Source organism: Nesoenas mayeri (assembly GCF_963082525.1).
Source record: "Nesoenas mayeri genome assembly, chromosome: 2".
In the NCBI taxonomy this organism is placed as follows: Eukaryota; Metazoa; Chordata; class Aves; order Columbiformes; family Columbidae; genus Nesoenas; species Nesoenas mayeri.
Genome location: NC_137543.1, coordinates 24,373,279 through 24,396,047, shown reverse-complemented (window position 1 = coordinate 24,396,047; position 22,769 = coordinate 24,373,279). Strand labels below are relative to the sequence as shown.

The 22,769-nt window shown below is 38.0% G+C and overlaps 1 protein-coding gene across 1 annotated transcript in view; it reads right to left on the bottom strand.

The window, feature by feature from the left end:
* STK3 (serine/threonine kinase 3) overlaps positions 1-22,769 on the bottom strand; it is a 127,332-nt gene that overhangs the window by 92,572 nt on the left and 11,991 nt on the right. Inside the window, exons 5-6 of the mRNA XM_080338585.1 lie at positions 10,256-10,420; positions 9,671-9,838 (exon numbers count right to left, since the gene is read on the bottom strand). Of these exons, the coding sequence (XP_080194711.1) occupies positions 9,671-9,838; positions 10,256-10,420 (333 nt within the window). The remainder of the gene's footprint in view (positions 1-9,670; positions 9,839-10,255; positions 10,421-22,769) is intronic.

The window sequence follows — 22,769 nt, the reverse complement described above, 5'->3', positions numbered from 1 at the left end:
CCAACATCTTTGAAAAATAATATTCCCAGGGCAAACATTTCCCTATTAAAGCATCTTGCAAACAAATGGGTACTATCATGGCATGGTCCTTTTTTCAGATTAGCACTTCTAAGAATCTGAATCATACACAAAAGATATACAGCATTACATGAAACCAACCCAGATTAAAATTCCTTTACAGTTATTTTAGTTAAAGTTTCAATTTAACTCACTTGTGTGTAATTATGAAATTACTGTACTGATCCTCCACTTACTTTGAAAGTGATTAATCAGAGAAAACCAACCATCAACTGAAGTACGTTTCAAATTTCCTGTTCAGGAGTCACTCTAAAAAGATGAACTAATTTAATTTTAATTAAATCCTCATTTAGAAGCATGAAATAAATGTTTTCCATTTAATTCAAATTAAACTCCAGTTCCAGTCCAAATTTCAAATATTCTCCACTTCTGCTACTTTATTACACATGACAGATTAACATTTCCTTTTTGCACATATATGCAACCAACAAACCTGATATCATGAAAAAATTTAAAGAATTTATACTTCTAACAGTAATAAACATATTATTTATTCTACCCCAAAAAATTCTAGTGATATGAAGGAGTAAAGATGCATTTTCTAAATCATGGTGAAACATCTATGCTAGATTCTATAACCACAAATACTTTTAACTGCATTTTATTTCTATTGCAACCATTTTACTATGTGAAATTTCAAGCCACCTCTCCACTGAAGGCATGAACAAATTAGAGAGTTGCATGAAAAAAAGGAGTACATAAGAAAAAGAATACCTACAGGAAGACAATTACATGCACAAGATCGTAGACTTCTCAAAAGCTTCAACATGGACATGAATAGGGCATCATCATCCTCCAATTTAACCCTCGTACACATCTCAAGTAATCTAATGTTTTCATAGTATGTCTGTCAACACTAATGTCACTTCATTCTGGGCTGATTAGACAAACAAATACAAATGAATGTGAACCTTTATAAAGCACTGATTTCCTCTCATTAGTGAGCTCTTCTTCCAGACTTGACCTTCCTTCCCCTGTCTTTGCTCAGTAGCATCTTCTAGATTTCTAAAGCTGAATTCAAGCTGACCCTGTTTGCTGTTATCTCCATCTTTTACTTTCTTTTGCTCCTTATACCATGCTTTCTGCTATTTTCCTCTCTATCAAGAGCCAAGTATTGACAAGGTAGTATCTTGATTAAAAGAAGATTATCTAGCCAGTCCTGCACACCTTTGTGAATCTTTAGAGAAAGAGAACTGAACTACTGTATGCATCTAGTCTTATGTGGATTGTACTCTCAAGGGTCCCATAAACCAGGGAAATCTGTCAGTCATTTCTGTGGAAAGAAGAGAGTACAGGCTCTTGACAAAGCAACGTGGCAAAAACTCTTCCTTGGAGTATTAAGGAGAAAACTTTTATTATCTGTAACTTTTGCCAGAGAACAAATGGTATTTTTCCTACCTTGCTTTCACGACAGCATTACAAAAACTCTCCTTTCCACATGAAATGGGCTGATGTTAAGCACACTATCCCTTTGCATAGCAAGCTGTGAAGTCTTGGAAACTGAATGCTGCCGTGCTGGCATATCAGTCTCTAGGAGGCTCGACACATGTAACTGAATCTGGTAAAGTCAAGCAACTAATTATCAATTGCAATTTGAGAAAATAACTAAAATATCACAATATGATTTACAACCAGAGACCTCTAAACTTGTCTTCAGTGGCTGAAGCTAACTTACATACTATTTCTTTTACTCTGTTTACCTTTTTGGGATAAGCTGTACTTGGTGAACTTTCAATAAAATTCTATTCTAGGTACGCTAAAAAATGGGAAGAAATTATATTTCTGTATCACAAGAAACTAGACTACAGTCCATGGGCACTCACCTGGGTTGATGCCCTCACTTATCAGAATATTCCCTGCTGTCTCCTCTACAGTGAGTCCATAGAAGAGCTAGTCACAAGCAAATGAAATTTTTCTGAAATTCACATTCTCCTCTAATTCCACAGGCATTAAATACTAAAAAAGAAGTCGCATTCAAAGGGTACTATGTATCTATGTCTAGCATTTCCACAAAAAACAGGAGCCCAAGAAGGAAAACATCTGAACCCTCCCTAGCCTAGGTCACCCTACATACATAAGTGAACATCAAGCACATTTTAACTAAAATCATAAATCATAACTTTTAAGTTTGGACACCCACATGTATCATGAAATAAATAAGTGATCTATAAAGCAAGATCTTCACAATTTGCCCATGAGCCACAATGCAACTTAGACAAACAATTATTTGTTTGCACTTCATTTAGTTTCAAACCACTGCTAAAAAAATAACTCAACCAACCTGAAAACTAACCTCAAACTTACACAATTAGTAAGTACAGAAAAAATAGCTCTTTTCACCTAGTTACATTGTTACAAGAAGAGCTGTCTTAATTGTATTCCAGAAAACTTTACATTTATTTCCTCAAGTTACATATAAAAACCCATAGAAAAGTTGGTTTCGATACCTATTGAAGAAGGCTGACAAAATAAGCACCCAAGTCCAACTCTCATTACAATTACAGCAAGCACAAACTGGTATCTTAACTCACAGAAAGAGGCACTCCCCTGGTGATAAGTAGATTTAGTACATAGGTATTAAGGTTCCAGCAAAGTTCATGCAAATATCTTACCTAGATATGCACATCAGGTATTTGCTCATAAAATGGGATACACACAGGAGTTCAAATGTACACAGCTACTTATTTTAACTTGCCCAGCAGAAGCCTTTTTGAACAAAGTCATGAACAGGGTGTCATGAACTGGCCTCAGCCAGTAACTTGCCACAGCAGCAGCAGTTCAGGCAAAGAGGTCTGTTCATACACTGTAAATACTGACCATTCCTCAAGGTTAAAAAAAACAGTAAATTTTAAAATCTGTGTTTATCTTGACAAGTGAAATAAATTTTGAATGAAAAAGCATTTGGTACATTTTTGTTTTCAGATGTAATGCTGAAAGAAATGTCTTACCTGTTGTTGTTTTTTTTAACTTTTTATTCATATAAAAATTGCCCTAAAACAGTTAATTCACATTTTGATCAGAGCAGGTAGATAGGCTGCTTACTGATTTGAAGTAGCAGCACATTCAAATGACAATGTAAAGCTTTCTTTTTAAAAAACCCATAAATAAAGTAAGTCACACTTCCTTAGAATTCAACCCTGAAAAGGAAGTTGTTGAACAACAAAAAAAAACCACCACAAAAAAAACCCAGAACAAGCCACTATCAAATATATAACACCCAGATCAGCAATGGCATTAGTGTAGGTGCAACTGGTTTTAACAACATAATACTACTACTACCTCAAAGAAAAAATGCTACATATCCTGTTACTATATGGAGCTGCATTTCTTGCAGTTATTTGAAGCAACTCCTTTGCCATTAATTTTTGTGCCCCCCCCCATCTATATAGAGAACATACTTTATTTTCTGTTAGATGAATACTGTCTGGTATTGCACTCTTTTCTTTTTCTTGAGTAAAGTTGTAACACTTACTTGAAATCCTGGCTATAAAGAGTACCACAGAGGCAAATATACTATGAAGCAACACGGCCGTCAGGTACATGCAAACTGAGGCCACTGGAATTTTACCCCACGAAGTTCAGCTGTATCACTGCAATCGCATTTAAAGATAGAAGAACAGATGAGGTGAAGAAGGAGGGAGGCCTTGTGGGGGAAACACTTACCCATGAAAGGTTCAGAACCCTGTATCATTTTATAGATATGCCCAAATAGAAAAAGTCCAAAAGGACAGGTAGGACAGCCTACAAAAAAGTCAGTTTGTGCTTTACAACAGACATTTGTAAGGGCCACCTCCAGGGAAGCTCCACAGCCCGCAGACACTTCCTAGTGTATCAGAAAAAGGAAGAGGAATTTCTTTGCTTCCCCTCAGGCTCCCTCTGCATTCGAAAGGTAAACGAAATCCAGAGTAGGAAAAACAGCATGGCAGTCCTGCATCTACAGCTAGAGCTCCCAAGCATGATGGTATCTGGATATACTATGCCCTTTGATCTACTTATGTATACAAGACTTTTATTAAGTAATTATTACATTTTAATCATAATAAATTTACAAATGGACAGCTGAGACACTGGTTTTGCAATTACTTTAAGTCAACCTCAGCACCAACTTGGCTGATCCACCAAATGGGATGACTCAATTCTTCCACTGCTTCCACCACAAGTTTTCATCCCCACCTAGTCCAAGCGCTAGTTAACAGTATCAGTGAAAGCTATTTTTTGTTACTTGGTTAGTTTTCAGATGGATCAATTTTCTCGTCCAGCTCATCATGTGGCCACCTAAATGCTTGTTCCAACAGAAATGGGTGATGAAAATGCATGGAAACAGGCAGGAATACCAACCCTCTGCACTCACCACCTGCATTTAGGGCAGTTTAAAGCAAGCTTATTTAAAGCAAATTTATTATTTACTAATTTAGAATGACTATGGCATTGCATAAGACAACACACACTAAAATCCCATCCTGAGAAGTCAGATTTTGTTTTAAGACAGACAAGGCACAATGGAAGATACAGAAGAAGGGGGAGTCGTGGTTTTTTATTCTCCTAACACGCGTTCCTGCCACTCAAAGAACTGGATGTGTTAGGGTCTCACATGCTTTTTTCAAGACTTCAGATCTAATTATTTTTAAATAATCTTAGTACGTTAAGTCACTCGAAAGCACATAGGATATTTAATTCTAAGGGACCTATCATAACAGAGAATGGACAACTGAAATATTGAAGAGTTATGACCTCACTGAGGACTCACACTCACTGTCATTCTTCCACAAGATTTTGAAGAGGCAGTAAAGTAATAAACAGTACTGTTCAGTCAAAAAAAATCTATATTTTAAATCTCTTTAAATATTAGCTCACTCTATCTAGAAACAGCAGGCAAGATGAAGTTACAAATTAACAAAAAATATCTCAAAGAAAGTTCTTAAAAGGAAAAGGACTTTTAGAAACTAACTCAAACTCTTTTCTAAAGATAAGCAAAAGCACTAAAATAAGAAAACCATATCATACACTTTTACAAACCTACTCTAAATTAAAAGCAGTAATGCTGAGATAAGATTGATGAACTCTCAAAGAGAATTATAGAAACTGATGATACAATTCCATCTGTTGGAGAGAAGAAATGCAAGAGTGACTATACAAAAAGACATCTGATATCGCCAGAAGTGTTTTTTGCGTTTTCCCTCTCCTCAACTTCTGGCACAAAAGGCATTAAGGAAACCATTTCCTCAGTGATGGAAAAACTGCTCTCAATCAGACAGTGATGCTCACCATGACACCTTCCTTGCTTATTACAGCTTTACACCACAATAATTCTCACTTCAATCTCCAGTTTTAAAGCAACATGCTGATAATAAAGAACTGGGAAATGGTAGATTGTTATAAGATACATCAGGAATAAAAGGTTATTACAAACAGATTAGTCCAGGGTGGAAATAACACAGGCTAGGCAGGAGGCATGGATAATCTGGGTAAGTGCCATGGAAAAATAAATATCATGATTGGACTTAAGGCAAATGGAAGCAGTTCAAATTGGCTTCCTCCAGTTCACTGCAGAACATGTGATGCCCATGTGTCCATTTCCAACAAACTTCACCATAAAGAAACAAAGGCCAATACTGTGAAGTGTCGAAAAACACATCTACCACCAGGTTCTTCCATACCACAGCAATGCTAACTATTGCAGCTGCCTGATAAGCATGAAATAAAAGTCTGGAGGGTTTTTTGGCTTTTTTTTTTTTCCCCTGGAAGAGAGCTACCAGCATTTATCTGAGGCACACCAACCTATCAGGAAGTGTTGACCTTGCAAAGAAGAGCAATTTTATAAAACACAGGCTGCAGTTTTACAGTTGGTCTATGGGGCTCAGTGCCTGGCTGTGGCCAAAGGCAGCAGCTCCACTCAACCCAATTCTCCTGTCCACATACATGTTCCTACAACATTCTAAACCAGCACATTGCTGACAGGTTAACTTTTCAGAACATCAGTTCCTTTATACAACTGCATGTGAGGTGACAAAAATGCTAGTGTTTGCTTACCAGAAAGGTGAGAAACTCCTGGCTAAAGATAGGCGGTCTGTATAACCAGCAGCCAGCACTTAAATTGGCTTCAATTGATTATTAAAATAAATAAATAAGTCACAGTCTTGCAGCAATAAGTGACCATAAGGAAAATTTTTGGTAAAGGTGGTCCTAGAGAAAAGACCTCAAAACCAGCCATTCTTAAGGTTTAAGATGAGCTTTATAGCAAAGTGTTGTTAATCTGCTTGTTAATAAAGCCAAATATCAGCAGTAGATAGATTATGATCAAGTAAACATTTTGCAGCTTAAAAGATCTGCCACCAGAAGCAACTCTTTTACATGACAGATTTGAGAGCATGGGTTGATTAGCAAACATGGAAGATACTTCAGAAGCACATTACCAATTTTACCAAAAAGCAAAATCACTACTGCAGCAAAACAGTGCCTATCTTTATGCTTCCATTGTAGATTAAAAAAAATAAAATAAAAAGAAATGTCAAAGCAAACAGAAATAAAGACAGATATTGCTGAAGAGGAGAGATGGAAAAAGGAGTTAATGGTTTGAATTAAATTCAGACAGTGACAGAAGATGAAGTACTTTATCGCTACAGGACAGCACACACGCTGCAGTGAATGGGGGACACGGGAAAACAGCTGTTAAAACATATCACTGCAGCTTCAGAATAGGAGATGGAGTCTTGCTCCAGAACCTAGAACCACACTGAGGCCCCCTTTAATTAGCTCCACTATAAATTCATAACTGCTCATCCCAGCGGAGCAAAGGCAGATGCAAACCCTGTCAGCCACATCAACACCAGTTGCTGCACAGACTTATGCAATCAACATGCTTATAGCGCTGCTGGATGGGTTAACTTACCCAGGTTTGAGGGATTTCTGACTTAGCAGAAAATTCCGTCCTATTTCTAGTGACCATGTTTTAGGGCAACCTTGAGGACGTCTGTATTTTTTCCATCTTTAAAACTACTTGAAAACACTCCTCCTTTGATGAAAACTCCAAGAAAACACAGAACTTTCACTTTTCACCATTAGCAAAAGCACAAAAGAACTCTGACATGGAATACGTGAGACACTCCATAATTCTCACATGAATAAAGCATTAGACTTACTGGGCTGGCAAATGGTCTTGACCTTTCAGCCTCAAACCAAATATGACAACTGCAGGTTCTGCTGAACTCAGGTTTGCAGCAGAAACAAGTGAAATAGCACTGATGACACTTATGCAGTCAAAATGTACTAAACCAGGAACACTTAAGCAGAAAAAACCTGCTGTTTTTTCCCTCCACATGAAATTCCATTTTGCACCCCCCACTTCTCATTCTTTCCCAGCTGAAACTAGTACAGTTCTTTGGAGTAGCTAGAGTGTGGTTAAGCAGAGGAAGCTATGCTTGTTTGCATGGAATCTGCTATTTCCTCTCTGCCAAAACACTTGTTTAAAGAAGTCATGTAATATTTCTATTAAGCTGTAAATGCAGTTGACAAGGAAATGGCCTACTGGCAGCACATTACCTTTGTGGCAGTGCCAACCAGCCTCCAGCAAAATAGTGCACACGGTAATTTCAACATGCATTCCCGAGTAACAAAATTGTGCCTTACATAAATACCACAGAACTCCAGCAACATCTAGGAAAAGCAATGAAAATTTGCCCAAGCTTTCATGCTTGCCTGTATCAATTCTGTGTCATAACTAAAACAAAGTAGGAAAGCATCTACATATGTCCAAAAGTCCTGTGAAGCTATATCGTATGACACTGGGAAAACTATTGCAACTTAAATCTGTGTATTTCTTGTTAACCACTGTAACAACTCACTAATAACAATTAAGAAAAACTGTAGGTATCAAATATACAAAAGAGTACTAACTGCATACAAGCCTTTAAAAACCATAACGTAATTTATTAACAAGAACACATGTTCTATGTAACCCAGAATTGTTGTGTTAAATTACTTTGGCCTTTGATAGCATTCATTTGATTACAAGAATTAAACAGATTCACAGGCTTTCAAATTCAGTGACCTTTGATTTATAAGCAGCTGTTGTCATGCATATAAAAATCCTCTCTGATAATGTAGTCCTCACCTTTCAACAGCTAGTGCAACTACACATAACGATGTTAAAATGAAGAGATGTAATCAAGACATTTTCATTAAAAGCACAACCAAAAACCCCAGCATGATCAAATGTATTTAATTTGTAACCAATAGTTCTTAAAAATATTTTTAATGTTATTTCATCTTAAATTAAATTCCCATCAAAAACAAACTTCAGAGATACTTATTTTGTTCTCAGCTTTCATCTGGGTATTTTCAGTTTGAAAAGTAATTTTTAAATATTTCATTACACAGGAAAAAAAAAGGTGCAGGAAAATTACTAGACTTTGCTGTGAAATTTACATTATGTTTCTAATTGTAAAACATTCACTAGCTTTAATCGAGCTGCATATTGCTGTAAAACTTCAGGAAGCGTCTCCACTGCAAAAAAGCACACAGACACACACAAGAAAAAACACATCCCAAACAAACAAGAACCCCACAAACAAAAAAAAAATATCAAGAACCCAACAGCACTAAATACATTTGAACTCTTATATGCATCACCTTAGAGTAATCATATACTAGACATACGTTCTCCTTCAAGAGTGGTGGCTTCCTTATATTAAGTTCCTGATATATGAGGCACCAGCAAAATAAAACTGAATAATGTAGCATGCATGCCATTTTTGCGGCAAATCACAAAGATGAAAAAAATCTGCTTCTACGAATATAAAGTGTCTTATTAAAACCAAATGGGGTTTAGATAGAACAATTCAAGAACCAAGTTTTTATTGATGATCAGTGCAATCAACGTAGATATTCTATAGCTCATTTCAAAAAGTAAAAGCATGACTAACAGTGGCAATAATTATTCCTAGATAAACATTGTTCTCCATGAACCTTCTCCAAGTAATTCCTTTATAACTGCTGCTCCTCATAAAGTGACTAATTCTATTTACATTTTATTTGGCCAAAAGCAAACTAATTCAGTAACAGACTTTTAAGAGTTGGTAATAAATAAAAACTGTCAGGGGTTACCAATATTAACAGTGCTCACACAGGACAATTCTGAATCCTTCTTTAGGTCACTTTTACTTCTCAACTCTCCTTCAAAGGAGGATGGCGTCTTGGATATGGAACTCTCCAAGTGCAGGTACAATACAAAATAGGGTCTATACGTTGCCTTCAAGTCAATTAGGAATGTATTGCTTTAGTTCTCTTTTAAGTGGAGATAAAAGTATTCTGAAACTTCACAGAGACATGTTAAAACACAGGTAAACTGCAGTAAATAGGAAGCAAGACAGCAAGTAAAAATCCTTTTCTTAAAATTTTTGTCCATAAATGCACAGTTCTATGATTTCAGTATTAGTTTTTTGAGGTTGGGGCAGGGTGGGGAGGAGGGGTTGTGTTTGCTTTGGTTGGTTGGTTTGTTGTTTTGTTTGGTTTTGATATGTTTTTGTTTGATTGTTAGGGGCAGCGTAGGGTTAATATATATAACAAAGGAAAAAACACCACCATACACACTTACCCTCATTGGATGAATATCAGCATACGGAGGCTTTCCTTCAGCCATTTCTATTGAAGTGATACCAAGGGACCAGATGTCTGCCACGCAGTTATAGCCAATCTCTTGTATTACTTCAGGAGCCATCCAAAACGGAGTTCCTATAACAGTATTACGTTTTGCCATTGTATCCTGTAATCATATTATTTCGGCAATTAAAACAGAGATGCTTATTTTCAAATTCTTTTGATATTCTGTATTTAAAATTTGCATTAGCTACCCCAAGGTCAAATGGTAGTGAATTCCAATTAACACCAAACAGCTCATCAGTCTACATAGGCCAAGTAGGTGATGATGATCATAAACCTTACACAAAAGTTTAAAGTGGGGTCATCAGGCACTTGAAGTACACTGCGTTATAAAAATAAAGAACAAAAAACTAAATAGCCTTGCAATATCTTAAATACTCACAATGATAAAGACTGTTGGCTCTACCGCTACCAGTCACTCCTCCGACACAAAATTTAAGGCAGAAGAAAAGGCAAAAGGTAAAAGAACATGGTTAGGAGCATTAAAATATTTTTAAAGGATCTTTCCACAGGTACTTACTGTCAACTGGCCAGCCACACCAAAATCAGCTAATTTTGCATGTCCCTCAGTGTTAAGAAGGATGTTTCCAGCCTTTATATCTCTATGTATTTTTCTCATAAAGTGCAAGTATTCAAGTCCTTTAAGAGTAGATTTCAGAATGGTTGCAATTTCATCTTCTGTTAGCTGCAAGAAAACACAAAACCATTTTCAGGTATACACAGAGTCTATATATTTGAACTATTTAAAACATTATAATTAATACAGACAACGTACCTTAGGTATTTTAATACAAGAATATCCCCAATAGCATCTAGAATTCAAAGCTCTGATCTACTAACTTGATCCATATAGCTAGATTCCAGAATCCAATTAGAGCAAGTGAGTTACAAAACTAGAGAAGGGGCTGGCAGATGCAGATCAGATGGCAGTATATGCAGTATTCTCTTGCCTGTCGATCAAAAGTTACTACTCTTTAGATGTTGACATTGCTCTTAATGACTGCAGCACAGTTTCTACAATATATAACTAATATATTTATCATGAAGATAATATATATTAATTGTCAAGTTATGCATTACCCTTGTCAAAAAAAAAAGGTAATGGTTGTCACTGCGTGACAAGGTGGCACATACCAGAATACTACCCTGGAAAAAGAGGTAGCCCTTTCTCTACCGTTGAAGGCTAGAGTTGAAGGCTAAACATCCTTAGGTTCTTTACACAGTTTGCCCAACAAACTAGGACATTCCTACATTTGGAAAGAGATTAAACTAATGTCATGTTTTATTTTTTTCTCCAATTTCTACATATAAAATGCCTGCTAAGGCTACAGTTAGTAGGTATCAATCTTTTGTCCATCAACTATTCCTAACTGCACTACTATCAATTTCTCATTTCCAGCAATTTACAAATTAGAGAGGATGAATTAAAAGGTTCTTCACAAGAACAAAAAATAAACAAACAAAAAAAAAAAGTAAGGAATAAAGATGTACAGAAAATAGACAAACAATTATTTATCACAAAGCTTGCAAAAATTTATTCATCAGGGATAACTTGCTAATTATCATCTGTAGGAAGGTAATACAGCACGCAGAAATACAAATACAAAACACTCAAACAGTTCTCAACTAGTTTACAGAATTTTACTGAAATCTGTCAAGTAAGCCATTCCTTTTAAGGCTAGTGCTTTCATTTTACATGGAATGTAAGTAAAATGGTAATTTTTGAAACTAAATATTACTCAGCCTGTGCTCCACGCTGACACAGAGCTGTAGAACTGCACCCACACACATGTGCCCCAATGACCTTCCCTACTCAGCCCTAAGAAAGGACAACCAAGATGCCACAGTACCCCTATGCTGGAAGGTGCCAATAACTACTATCACTTGTTCCTTTAACTGTAGGCAATTACAGAAATGATTGAGGATGGATGCCAACCAGATGCCACAGGCTTTCTCTTATATTGTTGTTCTTGTAGCAAGCTGATACAGATAATGAAGGCTCATTGAACTTTTGGGTTCTTTTTAAATTACCTGCATCACCCAACAATTGCTAGATGATATCGTCATAAGATATGAATATATGGCTCTTCAATTTCAGCCACAAATACTGTATTTTTTTTAAATATCTACCAACATCAGTTTGCTGTCTATGCAAAGGTTTCCTGTGAGTTCTCAGTATTAAGTGCAAGTAATCCACATGAGCTATGCTATATCGTGTTACTATCGCTGTACAAAATTGTACAATTGAACTAACAGAAATCTTAACATAGCTGGTCCTGAGTGTATTTTATAAGAAAAGCCACATTTTAATAATCACAACTACCACTATGTGAAGATAACATGTGCGACATGTCAGCCCACAAACTTTCTAATTTGTTCCAGTCTGTTAATACCTTACAGCCTCTAAAAAGCATATTCTTTTACATAATGTTTACCAGCGCACAACACTATCTTCTACAGGCACAATGAATTTTTAACATGTTTCTTTATGTTCCTTTGTAACAGCATAGCCTTCAGTCACTTCTGAAAATTGAAGTAGAAGAGTTGAGGCCCTTCAGAATGTCAGAGTTGCTGAGGTCAACAATACATTTTGCACATTTATACCCAGTTCACTTTCATATTATGTTTGCTGTTTATTTTTCAGTCAGGATGAACACAAAGGTACTCTCGAATTCATCAAGTAACTGAATACAAACTGAGAAACAAAATAGAGAATTTCACGAGTTAATCACAACAGGGATATTTATTGAACTCTGTAAAAGCATCACAAAGGAAACTCTTTCACTTGACTTTCTTTTTAAGCAGATCAGACAAACTTGAGTTTTACAGCTAAAAAAAAGTATTATCAATAAGTAAATACCTACTATAAAAAAAGAAGTGGTGTAGACTGGATAGCCCAAAATGCTTCTCTTATTTAATACTTAAATATGTTGCAGAATTCATGTACAATCACAAATTATACAATAAGCTGCAAGTATCAATTGGCAACAAGCTGACAGACATTTCCTACCAAAGAAAATACAATACAGTAAAAAAAACAAAATATATTTTTTCATTTATCTGCTTGATAAACTACATGGAGTACTGAGTAAGTCATCAGTTAGCACAGTTGTTTATCTTGGTTGCTTTAGATCAGCATAATAGGAACACATAAGCTCCTGAACAAGTGTTACCATAGAAACACTAAGAGTGAATCTTTTGCAGGTATCAGACACCCTGAGCAGACTTCTGAGATTTGAATCAACAAAAGCAAAACCACAATTCATTCCATGTGATGCAATTTCTCAAGGAAATACAAAGAAACTATTCATGCAACTGAAATGCTGCTCAATTACAGTACATCAATGCTTTAATATAAAAACTAAGCAAGTGAACTTGACTCATTCTTAGAAATGCAAGAAGCTGCAAAACTGAAGATGAATATTCTAATTTGGCTGCAACACTGGGTTGCATTTTCCCCCTCTTTTTCTACTTTTCCAGTCCTACACAGAAATTAAACAGTAGCAATTCCTCCAAGTTTCAGTTTTGAAACTGCACCTCCAAAAAAAAGAAAAAAAAAAAAAAAACAACAAAACAAAAACAAAACAAAAAAATACAACACACAAAAAAACCACCACCACACCCCACCACACTACAAGAACTGAAAAACCCACTCATAATTCATAATCCCTCCAAATCAATAGAATGACTCAATAGCTCAGTAGTAAGGGGAAAATGATTAGTCAGCAAGATCATCTGCACTTGACTTGTTCGTAACAAGTTCTAGTTATTTAACATACAAAACAAGTTCCCTATTCCAGCTTCTATCCAGCCTCATAAAACCTAGGTGTGGAGCCCAAGGGCACAGTTACACAGACATTTATTTAAACAGAAGTGCCAAGCTCCAGTCCCTCCTTTTACTGCAGCTTACAGCAGTAATTGCCACTGTGTGTCAGCCCTTCCACTGAACAATTGTAACTGACCCTAGTTAAAAATCAACCCCTCTCCCAAATTACCTTTCCAACAAATCAATTCACGGCATAGTCAACAAGGATGCTGCTCAAATTGTCACTGCTTTCCAAATAACACGTTGCTACACCCAGAGTCCCAGTGACTTTTATAGCCCTTTTCCTATGCAAGCAGAGGATGAAATTGATGGTGGCATTAGCTTCACACTCCACAGCAAGCAGTTCTCACCTTTGCTGTGCATTAGCGTTCCTTGATCTCCAAGAGCTCTCAGTGTTCCTGTTGAGTGGCACACTGTTCAAAGCCTTTATTTGTGCTACTTTTTGTTGACTGCTATGCTGCTTCAAAGGATTGTATGCCAGGAGAACTGACAACCCTGCTATGCATGGCTCAAACAAGACAGTTTTCCTGGCATGGTGCCAAGGGAGTAAAATCCTCTACCTGGAATCAAGCAAGAAGAGACTTCTAAACAACTGTAAGATAAACTGAAGTGTGGGCAGAAGGATATCTACAGACAATCCTCATTATGTCAGCTAATAATTTTATGGTCAAGTACAACAAAACTGATTATCTGAACTGACACTGCAAGCAATTTAAGCTCTGGCTATCAACAAATGCTGTATCATAAAGAGTTTATGACATGCTGAGTGTAGCACTTTCTTACAGTATGGTATTTAAGTATTTTCTATGCTGCAAAGAAAGTAAATGGTATCCTGAGCTGTGTTAGTGTCACCATCACGTCAAGGGATGTGACATCACGTCTCAGTGCTGGTGAGGCCACAAGTGGAGTGCTGAGTTGTGGGCTCCCCAGTACAGGAGAAACATGGTCATACTGGAGACAGTCCAACAAAGGGCCATAAAGACAATGAAGGGTCTGGAGCATCTCTCCTATGAGAAGAGGCTGAGAGAGCTCAGACTGTTCAGCCTGGAAGAGCGAAGGGTATGGGGAACCTCATCAGAAGGACATTGCTTCTGAAGGGAAGACGTAAAGACAGAGCCAGGCTCTTTCCAGTGGTGCCAGTAACAGGACCAGAGGCAACCGGCACACACAGAAACACAGGAGGTTCCCTCTGAATGTCAGGAAACACTTTTCTACTGTGAGGGCAAGCAAGCATTGGAACAGGTTGCCAAGGAAGATCATGGAGTCTCCATCCTTGGAGACATTCAAAAGCCATCTGGACACAGCCCTAGGCAGCCAGCTCTAGATGGCGCTGCTTGAGCAGGTGGAGTTGGATCAGATGACTACCAGAGGTCCTTTCCAACCTCAACCATTCTGTGATTCTGTATCAGTATCATTTACAAATAAATTATTCTGTACAGCAGGATTATGTGCATTTATGCCAATCGGAATAAATCAGAGGTGGTTTGTTTTAGTTGACTGGTCTACATTTAAACCCTGTATATCACCCCAAAATAAAGAAATTCCAAAATATTTAGCTACTAAGGAATATCCGGTAACTTAGCTGACTATCTGAACAAAAGGCAAGTATGTGTTCCTAAAGAGGTAATTCCCTAGCTTCAATTTTTGAAAAATTAGTAGCTGAGGCTCCTGCTGACTGGAAGCTGGCCAGTGTTATTCCAGTTCACAAGAAGGGCACGAGGGAAGACCCAGAAAACTATAGAACTGTTAGTCTAACCTCAGTTCCCAGAAAAAATATGAAGATCATACTGGGTACTGCTAAAAGGCATTTAAAAAACAATGCAATTATCAGGCACAGTCAACATGGGTTCACAAAGGGATAAATCCTGTTTAACTGCTTTGATCTCTTTCTAGGATAAGGTCACCCACCTCACGGAAGAAGTGAAGCACATGAATGCAGTTTGTCTGGATTTTAGTAAGGCATCTGATACCGTCCCCCACAGCACCCTTCTGGACAAGCCATCCAACTGTGGGATGAGCAGGTTCACAGTGTGCTGGGTGAAGACCTGGCTGAAGGGCAGAGCTCAAAGGGTTGTAGTGAATGGGGCTACATCTGGCTAGTGACCTGTCACTTAGTGGTGTTCCTCAGGCCCCAATTCCAGGGCCAGCCCTGTTTAATATATTTATCAATGATCTGGATACAGAAGTTGAATGCACCATTGGCAAGTTAGTTGATGATAGCTAACTGGGAGGTGCTGCTGACTCTCTTGAGGGACAAGAGGCCTTGCAGAGGGATCCAGATAGATGGGAGCATTCTGCAATCATCAGTGGGATGAAATTTAGCAAGTACAAATGCCATATTCTGCACCTGGTGCACAGTAACATGAGGCAAAAGCATAAATTGGGAGATGAGTGACTGGAAAGCAGCCCTGCAGAAAGGGACCTGGGGTGCTGGCTGTCAGCAGGCTCAATATCAGTCAGCAGTGTGTGCCCTGGCAGCCAAGAGGGCAAACTACATCCTGGGGTGCATCAAACACAGCATCACCAGTTGGTCAAGAGGTGATTACCACACTGTATTCAGCATTGGTGCAGCCTCACCTTGAACATTGTGTGCAGTTCTGGGCCCCACAATTTAAGGAGGATGCGAAGGTCCTTGAATGTGTCCAGAGGAGGGCAACCAATCTGGTGAAAGGGCTGGAAGGAATGTCCTGTGATGGGCAGCTGAGCACTCTGTGTTTGTCTGTTCTGGAGAACAGGAGGCTGAGGAGTGACCTCATTGCTCTCTGCAGCTTCCTGAGGAGGGGATATGGAGAGGGAGGTGCTGAGCTCTTCTCCCTGGGATCCAGTGACAGGACACATGGGAATGGTTCAAAGCTGCACCAGAGGAGGTTCAGACTGGGCACGAGGAAGCGTTTCTTTACTGAGAGGGTGGTCAAACACTGGAACAGGCTTCCTAGAGAGGTGGTTGATGCCCCAAGCCTGTCAGTGTTTAAGAGGCACTTGGACAATGCCCTTAACAACATGCTTTAACTTTTGGTCAGCCCTGAAGTGGTCAGGCAGTTGGACCAGATGATCACTGTAGGTCCCTTCCAACTGAAATTATTCTGTTCTATTCTTTTTTTTTTTTTTTTTTCCTCTGTAATGAGCATAGCAGCTAACCTCATTTGGATTTTATAATCTATTCCATCATTCTAAACTTGTATTAAAAGGACATATTTCTGAAAACAGATTAGCTAAATGCACCAACAGCTTATGTCTTTATATATACAAGATATGAAAACACTGTTTTGTTGGGAAATACATTAAAACTTTTTTTTTCCAAACACAGCAAAACAGAATGTATAGTTCTTCCTCACATCATATAGAGACTACTTTGCACATAAACAAACATAAGACTGATGCAATTTGGGGGAATAGATGAGGCAGATATGCTTTTTGAGCCTACCAATTGTTGGAAACAAAGGACCAAAGTATACAAAAACAGAACCATAGCTCCTCCAGTTATTCATTTATTCACCAAAATCTTACCAAAACTGTAAATAAACTCTTAAAATCAACATCAAGGCACTTTTGAATTATGTCTCCTCCCTTTCTTACCCTAAATGACAAGCTTTCCTCATCAGGATGGTTAGAAGTGATTACGTAGGTAGTATAGTAGTACCTGTGTCCCCACAAGTGACTTTCCAAAGGAAACAGCTAAGTACAGAATCAGCCCACAGTACACCTTGTCATAGCACATAACTCATCTACTTACTATTCAGTACTCACAGTTTCTAACAGTAATTTTATGTTGACATACAAGCAATGCTATTGATAACTACCATACAGCACAATTAAATGAAACAAAACTATTTTACCTTTTAATATAGGAATATGCTACAGTCATTGTTGCTATCCTGGTCTGGATGTATTATCCCATACTATTTCTGATCTAGCCATATAGCCATTATGTTTCTTGCTAAAATAGTTGATATATTTTATTCTGGGCTTTTAAACACACAGCACCATTCTTACATCAGCATATCACGCTCTACACCTTGTAGCTTAGAATTTCACAGTCATTATCTTTCTACTTCATTTCCAATTTCCAGTTTTGCCAAGATGCTAATTTAAGGTCCTGTAGAACATTTACCTGCTTGGCATCTTTAGCTAGTTCTAATTCTATACATGGTATCCTTTTGATGGGTTGGTGCTACCCTCTACATATGAGTCAGCCATGAAGCAGCTTTAATTCCTTCATCATCAAAACCACATACAAGTTATGTGTTAAAATGAATGTGAATGATAAAGGCAAACAACTCTAAAGCCTACATAGAAAACGTTAACCATGAAGCCAATCTTTAAAATGGAAATTTGGAGTAAAGCAGATTGCAGCAAATTCAGGTGTTCCACATCTATTAGGAAATCATCTAATCCACATATTTATATTTAAATGGCTATGGATGCCATGCACAAAAGAGACTTAAGGGTGCATTTATACGGTCTATCACACACTACCTAATCCATGCAGCTGTTGGGACAACTCATCTACAGGTTCTCTACTCACAATCAATCATTCTCCTTCCTGAGGGCCCCTCTGAAGAGGTCTGGGTCAACTGAATTGCTTTAACTGCTTAAGTCCATTCCCAGCTGCTCTTTTTACACTAAGTAATACAGGCACATTAAGCCTGATGCTTCCAGGAAGTATCAGATCACTGCATCTAAACACACTGATTAGGTCAATACACTGGGTAAGTCCACTCCCATGGTAAATAAAGGCACCATGCTGTAATCATTTTTCCACCAGAAGACATGAAGCTCAGACATCACCAATCTTATAATCACATACCTCTCCTAGTCTTCATTTATGTGAAGGCAAGACTGTACTAACAAAGAGGCCGAGATGTAGGACAGACAAGCAAATGAGCAGAGATAAAAATTACTACAATACCCTTTCCGCTAGTAATATTTGAAGTATAACAGATGAATTAAGGCAGAAAGCTTCAGAGAGAAAAAGAGTTGTTACGGTTCCAGTTCTAGCCTGAAATCAGCGTCAGTCTGGTTCCCACAGTCTGCTACAAACTTCAATGACACTACATCCTCCTGAAGCCACTTTGAGCGCCACTTTCACAGCAATTACTTTCCAGAGTTTTTTTTAAGCAGATCTGCACACTCAGTGCAAAGACAAAAATCACAGCCTACATGTAGTGAAAGCAAAACCAGGAGGACATTGAAACAGAGCATCTAGAGATTCAGATACACTATTAATTTGAATAACAGGAGCTTAAACACATGAAAAAAGTAAGTAGCTAAGAAAACATGGCAGCGGATAATCAATAAGAAAACATGAGACAATGTATATGTAACTAATCAATAAATTGGTATGTAAATTAAGGCAGTGTAGATACAAGATACCTCTGGACCCAACAGCACACCTGTTGTACACTAATAGCATACCACCGTGCAGTAGTACTTTGCTACACTTGCCACTTACAATACTGTCCCAAATAAGAAGGTTTTGCCTCAAACCCACTGTACCGTCACTGTGTGGTATATTACAGCCAATTGAATTTGGTCCCCAAAAGGTACAGGATTAGGATGACTCAGTTAACCATGATCAGTGCATGAGTAAGTACACCGTAAATTATCAGTAGAAAGGCAGGGTTGCTAGTGTGTCAGTACTCCCCAATACGTTAATAGCAGCCAGTAAGACTAAGTATTGCTTCACATTGTAATTAACTCATTTTATTGCAAGCTGCCACTGAAAGTCAGTCTCATTTCTTCTTTTCCTTCCCTTTCCCTGTTGCTCATTCCTAACGTCTCCCTTGCATCAGATCAAGCCACTATGCTGCCACAATAACTCCTGAGTCAGTTCACAAAGGGGTGGGGAGTATAGACTAGAGAAGAAAGCTCCTCCATCAGGTCATTAAGCTTACCCAACATCACCCTGCAGCCACACAATCACTGTATCTGAGGCATGGAGAAGACAGGAATACATCAGCCTGGTTGGAAGATAATGGTGGAACTGCCCTTTTTGACAGCAACACCCAGTTTGACTGTCAAACATACATGTAACTCCCAAAGCAGCCTCTGAGAAAAGTAGACAAGACTAGATTCACAGCTTTGTTGCCTTGGACTGGTGAACACCACACCTCAGATGAGCTAAAAGGCATTGTAATCTTACCCCAGTGCTGCTGATTCACCTGACATGCTGGAGAACTGTGGGGCAGAATTCTAGACATTTGATTCAACTTCAAAGTACTGGCTCGGGTCTCTTGGACAAGAACCTGCTTCTGTCAAGCAGAAAACCTCTTGATATGAACAGGCTCCCAACACTCATTAGACATTTCCTTAACTTGGAACACTGCTTCCTTTGCTTTTAGTTCTCTAGAGCAAAGCCCAGCGTTGTTCACTTCCTAGACAAACAACACTTTTTCAAAAGTGGGGGAAACACAGATATGGGAAATTAAGATTAATAAATCCTTAGGTTTAGAGATCAGCAAAGGCAAATGCATAGTAATGTTTCCTTTCCAAATACATGGAGGCATCCACCTTTTCCTATTCTCTATTTTGATAAGATGATCCTAATGACCATTACATTAAAGCAAGGGTTCTTACTTCAATTCTCTCTTCCTCAGTTTCTTTTCCTTACATATGGAGAGGCAGGAAATAAACGTTTTTCTTGGCCGAGATACACTCTTCATTTAACAACTTAAGAAAATTACAGAACACATAACCCTGTGCATCTGGGCCTACTCAACAAACATTCTGACAAAATAAGAATCAATTCCCTCCTCACCTCCAATTTTTTTTCTTGTGAAAAAGTAGAGTGAAACTACTTCTTGTTTCCATTTTAAAAAGTCACCAACAGAATGCTGAAGTACTTTAAGCAGCCTTATTTCAGTAACACAGTCACAAAGTAGTCTGAGTGATCAGGTCACTGTTCCATAGAGAACAAGAGAATTCAAACAAATCCAAAGCCTCTGCCTCAATCTTGCAAAACTTGCAAGACATAGGCACAGCAAGTGAGAAATGGAGGAGTTTGGTTTTTTGTTACATGCAGCAGAACACCTCCTATCGTACGCCAGAATAAAATTTCTGTCTGACCTCATAGCCTGTCTTCATCAGTGGCCTACAGCAGCTACCTAGGGAAGAATGTAAGTATGTGTCAAGTAAACAGTGATCCCTTGTTTTGTAATAAACAGCACATAACCATATCTTGCTTTCTTTGTGCTACTCATGTTTTTTTTAAACCTTCCACTATGTCTCTCCCTCCAGGTCTCTTCTCAACACTGAAGAATCCTTATCCATTTAGTATCTCCTTCTAGACAAGTAACTTCTGATCATACTTCCCACCTTTATCTAACGTTCAGATTTCTGTTACATCCTTGGAACTGCTGTAATCTTTAGCAACCCCTTTACTTGTTCAATTGTTTCTTAACATTAAACCGAAGTGCTAATGAACATGTATATAAAGAGTTTCCCTTCACCACCAAGACAAATTTCTCCCTTCACGCTTACTTATGCTTATTTTCTCACTCAGACACTCAGTATGACAAAGCCTTTTAAGTCTTTCCCTGCTTTTACTACTAGGAATGCAACTTCTCTCATCAGTATTTATACACTGTTTCCTGAAAAGGATAGCACACACCCATGTAAAATTCCCAAAATGACCATTTACTCGCACCATCTTTTTTTTATCTTTCAACCAACTATCCATCTATGACAGAACTCCTCTTTCACTCTACTACAGGTGTATTTCTTGAAGAGCCAGTGGTGTGGAAGTCTGTCCATAAATCTTTCAGTACCAAGCACATCCAGACCAACTTTACACCAACCAGAATTATTTGTATGCGCAACAATTCTTCTATGGGACTGTACTAGCCACATGCTGAATAGCTTACCTCTGCAAAAGGTATGTTAACTTTACCCTCATTACATGTATCCATGTATTTATTGATTATTCTAATTTCCTTGAACAGAATTTATGCTATTCAATCATATCAACTCTAACCACAAACAACAGTAGAAGAGTTAGTTTTTCTGATCATTGGGATGTGAGACTCTGAGACTCAAACATCTTCTTCCCTCAAATCTCTACTATATCATTACCCTAAAATGGATATAAAAGAAACTAGTTTGTCTGATTTATTCAATATACACACATACACATATATACACAAATACTCTCCTTTTTTAAAATAAAAAGTTCTAACATTTTATTTGATGCACACACATTTGCTCCTTATTTTTGTAAATCACATTTAAAATGGGACTTTAAAAAAAAAAATCTGGACTAGCTTGCACCATTTCTTATTGGAGCTACTGACTCTTCTCCTAACCCTTGGATAACACACAACTGTAAGGACACCAGTTCTAAAGGTTGCAGAAACTCCAGCAATCTCACACTGGTTTTGGCTTTTCCCCTGTCATCAGTTCAACATGACAGCAGCCCTGATACAAGCCACATTTCTCAAAGAGACTCCCTCTAGTCTGGACATCAAACCCATTCCTAATAGATTTAATTCTATCTTCCCTTACATCTTATTTTCTAAGCCTGAAGAATGTCTCTCGCTCATTCTCTTTCCAAGACATGATATAAAGAACATTTCAGGGTATGTTTACAAAAGGTAAAAGACTAGCAAGCAGACGGTCATCTCTCAATACCTGTCGGCAAAATGAATACCTTCTGTTACAGCCCACTACTGAAGAGCATAGACTCAAAGGAACTAAAAGATCATTTGACATCTGCAACAAAGTATTTTCCAGATAAACTGTTTCTTAAGTAGAACTAGCAACGATTGTTTCCTACAGGTTTGCATCCCCCTCTACATAACTGCTCTTATAAGCCCATTAAGATCCTCCCATAAAATCCTCTATTTTGGTTCCCTCTTACATTCCTTGATTGGCATCCCTTCCTCTTCTCATTCCTAGAGGAATGCCAATTACTTCTCATGCTCCCTAATTACTGAATGAAGCAAAACAATTCTATGCCTGTTTCAAACCATGTGTGTACACTAAGTGGTCTACTGATAGGCTGTGAGGTGGAAGAGGTAAAAGGAAGAAGCCACACACAGTTTTGCCTTGTACAAAGCAATACTTTGCAAGAAACGTACAGGATCTTCATATTTCAGAATGCATTTGCTTCTGCTCATGATCACTCCAGAATAATGGACGAAGAGATAGTTAGAGCAACTGCACAAGCTTGTTTCCTGAGGATCCAAGGCACAGACACACTCCTTTGGCATCA